Raw genomic sequence first — 7442 nt, 5'->3', positions numbered from 1 at the left:
GTATCTCAACACCCATAGGTGGCGCTGTTCCCAACTTTGGCATGGAACCTCAGATCATAGTGTACATGAATTGTACCAAGTTTGGTTTCGATTGATCAAAGTTTGGCCGAGATACAGCATCTGAACCGTTTTAGGTCGACTTCATCAGATTCACAATTTAATAACTTTTGAACAAAGATGAATATCAAAAATCTGTTCAGTCATTTCTGTGTGGCTCAGTCCAAAGATCATGTGAGCCAAATTTCAGAAGAATTGGACCAATTTTGAAGGAGGAGTAGCGTTTAGACTGAATACTGTACTTTTCAAAATGGCCGCTACTGTAATGGGCGGAGTCTTAATGTAATGTATTGAGTATAATCTTCATGAAGAGAGTGATCAGGTGTACTAAGTTAAATTTTCATAGAATTAGGGGTTCAAGAGTTATTAACATTTGAATGTTGAAATTTTGGACTGCTGGTGGCGCTATAGAGTTGGGCCTAGAGACCCCAAAGTTGGTCAGATCACTAATAATGGCCATCTCTACAAGTGTGCCAAATTTCATCATTTTCCCATGTTCCCTTCATAGGGCTGCCATAGACTCCCATTGGCCAAGAATAATAATAATAATAATAATAATAATAATAAAACATACAGATACAATAGGGGCTACAGCCCTTTGGGCTTGGCCCCTAATAATAATAATAATAAAACATACAGATACAATAGGGGCTACAGCCCTTCGGGCTTGGCCCCTAATAATAAAACATACAGATACAATAGGGGCTACAGCCCTTTGGGCTTGGCCCCTAATTATGCATTCTTTATAGCAACTTGTTTACCATATTCTTTATTCTTTCAAGATTTATTTCTAAAAATAAATTTAGATTAATCTTAGGGGCTACTAAAGTTTTTCAGTCAAGAGCAGTGAGTGATTTTCTGTTTTTCTTTTGATGCTTGATTAACATCAATGACTTGGACAATAGCAACTAAATTAGTCTGCTGTGCCTTTAAAACCGAATGCACAGCTGCAATGGATGCAATGTACTGATACACGTTCTCCCTACTGCTTACGTTCACTTAAGACATAATCAAATTTGTTTACGTGAATACTCGTCAGAACGGACAATTCAACTTTATTTTGTGTGTAATTCTCCGTTCATGTGACGCATAAGAGTATTCGCACGCTGAGACGCATTCTCTGTGTGTGTATGTTTCAGTGTCTGCGCTCAGAATACTGGACCAAATTGAGTTCTCTCTTGCATTGTCAGATTTACCCATATGTCTGCTCTTCTCTTACTCCCACACATTGACATTTATTAACATTTTTTTGTGATGTGCAGCAAGTGTATGCTAACTCATGTCCCGCTGGTTCATATGTAGGTAGGCTACGCATCTAACCACTGAACCAAGCAGCAGATTTCTTTTTTCTTTCCCAAATCGTCCCTCCGTAACATATTTGTCTTGTGTTATTCATTGACGAAAATGTCAATATATTTACGTCAAATTTTTTGTAATTCAAAAAGAGTTTGTTTGTTATAGTCTCATTGTCATCGGTGAAAAAAATGTTGCTGACGAATATTATGACTAAAATTTTTAGTCAACGAAATTAACACTGCTCTCATTAAAAAACCACAACTTGACCCAAAGAACTAGTTAACTACGGACCGATCTCAAATCTCCCTTTTCTGTCAAAGATACTTAAAAAGGTAGTATCCTCACAATTATATTCCTTGGTATCTGGTATCTGTGAGGATTTCCAGTCAGGATTCACTTCACTGAAGACTCGTTCACTGGGCACCGAAGACGGTGGGGGGCAAAGGAACTTTCTTGACAGACGAGCAAGAATGGGGAACCTTTTCTGATTTTGTTTCCACCATTCAAGTGGCTTGCCCATCCTCCTATCAATCACTGATTCTGAAAGGTACTGCTGAAGCTCTCTTTCAAGGCTAGACCCACCAACTTCAGAACTAGTAGCACCAAGCAGAGTATCATACATCTCATCAATCAGTTTCTTCTGGGTTTCTTCTGTACAGGGCCTTTTTGAAACTGTGCTGGAATCATCTGACTGTGTTCCATCACCTTGTGCGTTGTTGTCTTGCTCTAAGGTTTCTGTCTCCTCCTCAAGGCCAAACTTTTGCATTCAACAGTGTGGTGTCAGATGAAAAGGCATGTGCCTTGTACCTTGGATCCAGAAGACAGGCAAGGACTGCACATTTCACCTCCTCCACTTTTGCAAAACCGTCGGGTGAGACTCTCCAGCATCTCCTGTCTCATTGTTTTAAATCCCATGAGAGGAGGACCTTGACTGCTAAGCAACATCTTCAGAACTTTGACAGATGGGATGATGCATGATGCTGAACTATCATAGTGGCTCATCTCAAGAGTGACCTCCTCCACTGTAGAAAGTGTCTCAATAAGATTGCTGAAAATACTCCACTGATCAGCACTCAGGCTAGTGAACCCACTATGCTCACTGGCATATATGTTCATAGCTCTTCTCTGCTCTTGCATCCTGACCAGCATGTGTAGGGTGGAATTCCATCGGGTCGGGACAGCCTGAATGATGGAATGTGCAGGTAGCCCAAGATCCTGCTGGATCACTGCTAAATGCTGTTTAGCTAGTACTGAATGATTAAAATGTGTAGCACAGCTTTTCAGCACTGACAGGATATTTTGGACAGCTCTTTGTGAGTTGAGGCCGTCATTGACAACTAGCTGTAATATGTGGGCATTGCAGCTCATGTCAGGCAGTTCAGCAATTCTCATACCTTTAACAATGTTAGCACCACTGTCCCTGAGAACAAGAACAACTCTATCTTTGTCAATGTCCCATTCTTCCAGCATGCCCAAAAACATCTCGTTAATGTACTCTCCAGTGTGTGATCCCATCATTGCTTTTGTGTTTAGAATTACTTGTCTGCGAATCCACTGATCATCAATGAAATGGCATGTCAAGCTCTTAGGGATTCAGTTGTACCGGACCAGCAGAGGTGGAAAGAGTACAAAAATATTCTACTCAAGTAAAAGTACCATTACATTAATGAAATTTTACTTAAGTACAAGTAAAAGTACCGGTCTAAAAATCTACTCAAGTAAAAGTAAAACGTAGCTCATTTAAAAATTGACTCAGAGTAAAAGTTATTTAGTTACATTTTAACAGTGGGAGGGAAGCAAAAATGGGACAGGCCAAGGGTGTCAAACTCAGTTCCTGGATGGCCACAGTCCTGCACAGTTTAGATATAACCCTAATTAAACACACTTGATCCAGCTAATCTAATCATTTAGGCTTATTTGAAAACTACATGATATGCGTGCTGGAGCAGGGTTAGAACTAAACTCTGCAGGGCTATGGCCCTCCAGGAACTGAGTTTGACACCCCTAGGATAGGCCTATTAATCTCAAACTAGTTGTTTTTAATTAAAGGAATCAGTTATTTAGAATAATAAGACATTTGGAGTGTATTCCAGAAAGCAGGGTTAACTTACCGTGAACTAAACCCTGAACTCTAGGTTGATTAACCCCAAACCTTGTTTACTCGAGGTATGTGGTTCCAAAAATGCGTCCGGGAGTAAGTTCATTCAACTCAGAGTATGTTCCTGGTTGAGACTCAAGACATTCTCAACAGAGCGACGAATTGACGAGTCACTATGGAAACGGACGCTAAGAAAAAGCGCGCCAAGCTGTTTCTTTCTTCTTCTTTTGTTCATTAGTTGGTTACAGGCTTAGTGCATATCGCCACCTAACTGATGACCGTGATATTTTTTTTCCATGTAATCTTTAATCCTTGAGAATGTGAATTATATTTTGTGTTTTATGCTAATTATATATTAAGTCATATCAGATATGTATTTTGATTATGAATTTAGACATTATAGAAAATCCATGTGTGAGATAATATAACATGTAATAAATAAAATAAATAAATATTTATAAGTTAAACATTACCTTGTCATAGTGTTTTATAATTTATACAGATAACTCTTATATATGGCAATAAAAGGAAATAATCATATTAGAATAATGTTACCTTATTTATTACTTATATTAGTGCTTCCTCATTAACATATCAAAAAAAAAAAAAAAAAAAAAAAAAATTATTTATATATATATATATATATATATATATATATATATATATATATATCTATATATATATATATATATAATAAGCTATATTACATATTGTAATATTATATAATGCTGTGCGCTATCTGTCACGCCCACTGAAGGCTCGCTGAAGTGAACTAACCCTGGAACATAACCTGCTCCGGAGCAGGTTAAGTTCAGAGAGTGAGTTGCTATGACTACTAACATACCCTGAAAGTTACCTCCATTTTTGGAACCGAAAGTTGAGGTTATCCACTTACTTACTCTTAAACATACCCGGGTATGTCACATAACCTGCTTTCTGGAATACCCCCCTTGGGCTGTTACCAGGCAAATCAGTATCAACAAACTCATCTTTTCAATGCAGACGAAATGCAGAAGCTTCATCAGAAGTGGCATTTAGATGTATTTACACACTGTTTAATGCAGTCCAAGAATGCATTTAACCTGCAGTTACAAATGCATGAATAATGTTTTGATATACAAGACATAAAATGTTGAATACTCATTTGAAATTATAAGAAATTAATTATTGAAAATGAAATAAGAAATTTACAAAAGATACTTTAAATGTGAAATTAAAATGGGCAGTATGTGTCAGCAAATCACTGTTAATAAGTGAGTCACTGCGATTGAACCGAATCAATACAATGGTTGATTCATCCAGGAACGAAACACTGTCATGTTGCTCAGAGACGCAAAACTGTGCTTTGGTGGCTGTTTGGAATTATTTTTTGTTGTAAAAATAGAGCAAAAACAGGCAATATGGTGTCTAAAACGCAGGTCTCTTAATTAACTTGTTTACTGACCTATTGTAAAAAAAAAAAAAAAAAAAAAATATATATATATATATATATATATATAAAATCATGAAAAAGCCGGCATTCTTTGTGTGATTTTGATTTACTATATGAAATGATATAAATATGTAAATTTTCTGCCCCTATATCTTCAATTTTGTGATCATTCTAAATGCATTTTAGCAGACTGAATCACACAGTGAAAGAACGCACTATAAATGTGCGCGCACATCTTTAAAACAACAATTATGATATTATCGCAGACGATATATATCGCACACTCCGCACCACTGTCTTTTTGGCTAATTTGTGCAAAACCTCTTGCTAAAATGTCAAAGCTTCATTTTAACCACCAATGCAGCGATGCAGTTATTTAGCTTACCTCTACATGCTTGCGAAGGGTTGATGTCGAGATTTTATAAGCTGCTAGTTTGGTCTCTCTAGGCAAGCACAGCTTACACTGCATAATACAGCTTAAATATGGCCAGAGGTTCACTTCATTTCCTTTGAGTTCAACTTCAGAATATGACGGGGTTTCGTTTTCAGCGGTGTCTGCACCACTAACGCCTGTTTTGTCCGTCTGCATCTTTCTTGTGATTTTAGCGCCAGTTTGCCCCCTGCCCATTATTTACTGACGTAGTTTCCACTCCAGCGAGGGATTTTTTTTTACTCAGTAATTAATGTGTGTTTTAAAATGTAGCAAAGTACAATACTTCAAACAAAATATACTTAAGTAAAAGTAAAATTACAGATTTTAAAAATTACTTTAAAAAGTAGAAGTACACAAAAAAGCTACTCAATTACAGTAATGCGAGTAAATGTAATTCGTTACTATGCACCTCTGCGGACCATCAGTCTGTAGTAAAAGCCAAGTTATAATCTGCGTTATCAGGCTTAAGCAGTGCTTTAACCTTCTCAACGATACTGTTGTGAATACTGGGGAACATCTCTGTGCGATAGAACTTCTCACTCTTCAGAGTATATCTTGGTTCTGCAGTTGCCATGAGTCTCTGGAAGCCTTTATTTTGAACCATGGTGAAAGGCTGATTGTCTGTAGCTATCATTTCTGTAATCATCCTGTCCAGTGTTTTTGAGCGGACATCAGGCGTCTTCCACTTTGTCTGCTTTTCAAACATCATAGGAAGAGATGCTTGAATGTGGCTGGATGTCTTTGCCTCTTCAGCATCTCTTTTTTTCTTTGCCTCTTCAAAGATAGTTGAGTGATGTATCTTTAAGTGGTTCCACATGTTGGAGGTATTTTTTGTTGTTGTAGATTTTGACCCCATGCTTGCGTTCATTTGGCATTCTTTGCAAACTGCTACTCCCAGGGCAGGACTTAGGGTGGTGGGGGCCCCTGGGCTTGAGTCACTTTCGGGCCCTACCTTCTATACATTACTTTAAATAGAACAAAATGATACATACACAAGCTATGTATTAGAGCTTCACAATTCTGGATAAACTGAGAATAAAAATAGAGATCACGATTCTGAACAAACAACTAAACAAAATAACATAATTTATGTTTATTGCTGAAATCTATAAAAATGTTTAATTAATCTGAATCATTTATTAAAAAAAACTTGGGTTTGAATGAATGATTCAATTCCTCAATCAAATACACTTGTTTCATAGATGAATCAGCATTTTTGAACGAATCTCCTGAATGAACGATTCAATGACAAAGGTTTTTTTTAAGTCATTTGTCGCCATCTGGTGGCGTAACAATATAATCGATCCAATCGTTATTTGAAGTGCAAAGCTACTTTCAAAAGGTGACTAGTACAGTATACAGTGTTACATGTTAAAAAAAAAGACCGTTATAATTTATTTATATGATCAATGATTGAAAAAGTTTTTCTAATAAATAAATAATGATTAAAAAAGTTCAAAGTGATCATGGTGTTTATTGCAATGCACAAATGTCTTGGTCAGAATGAGAATAAAACACTTATTTACATGGAAAACATATTGAAAAACAAACAAATACCTTGTAAGGTTGCAATCATTACAAATCATTTGTATTACATATAAATAGCTAAATCTATGAGTGTATAAATCTTTAAAAAAAAAATGTTCTTGGTAAGTGCTGACATATTGTATAGATTATATACATCTCCAGTATACATATAGGCAGTGTTAGGCTGACTTTGACCTACAGTATGTCTACTACATCACATAAATTACAATCTTAGAGAATAATATATAACAAAATTAAATAAGCATTTTCTCATTACCATGGCATTTTAAAGATCATTAGATGTAATTTTAGTACTCTAGCAAAAATACATAAATAGAACTTCATAGAACATGCCTAACTTTGTTCAAATTTAGTGGTAGGCTAATATAAGATAGCAATTTTAATATAGGAAGTGCCTTCAATTGCAAGAATATAGCAAAATAACTCATTGAACAAAGTGCAAGATAAATTGTGTGTGTGCGTGTGCGTGCAGTACGTAAGTGTTGTAGTGAAAAATCTAAACAATGCACACAAATTAGAAATGTACAGTCGATAAAATAAAATAAAAATAGTACACTATCATATCTTAAGAAAGCAAG

At 36.1% G+C, this 7442-nt stretch overlaps 1 protein-coding gene across 1 annotated transcript in view; it reads right to left on the bottom strand.

The window, feature by feature from the left end:
- Positions 1-6133, bottom strand: part of LOC122137249 (zinc finger BED domain-containing protein 4-like) — a 7039-nt gene extending 906 nt beyond the window's left edge. The window contains exons 1-3 of the mRNA XM_042723019.1: positions 5798-6133; positions 2161-2937; positions 1936-2110 (exon numbers count right to left, since the gene is read on the bottom strand). Of these exons, the coding sequence (XP_042578953.1) occupies positions 1936-2110; positions 2161-2937; positions 5798-6133 (1288 nt within the window). The remainder of the gene's footprint in view (positions 1-1935; positions 2111-2160; positions 2938-5797) is intronic.
- Between the last annotated feature and the right edge of the window lie 1309 nt (positions 6134-7442).

The sequence above is a fragment of the Cyprinus carpio genome, chromosome B4 (genome assembly GCF_018340385.1).
Source record: "Cyprinus carpio isolate SPL01 chromosome B4, ASM1834038v1, whole genome shotgun sequence".
NCBI classification, from domain to species: Eukaryota; Metazoa; Chordata; class Actinopteri; order Cypriniformes; family Cyprinidae; genus Cyprinus; species Cyprinus carpio.
This window is presented reverse-complemented; position numbering and strand designations above follow the sequence as displayed.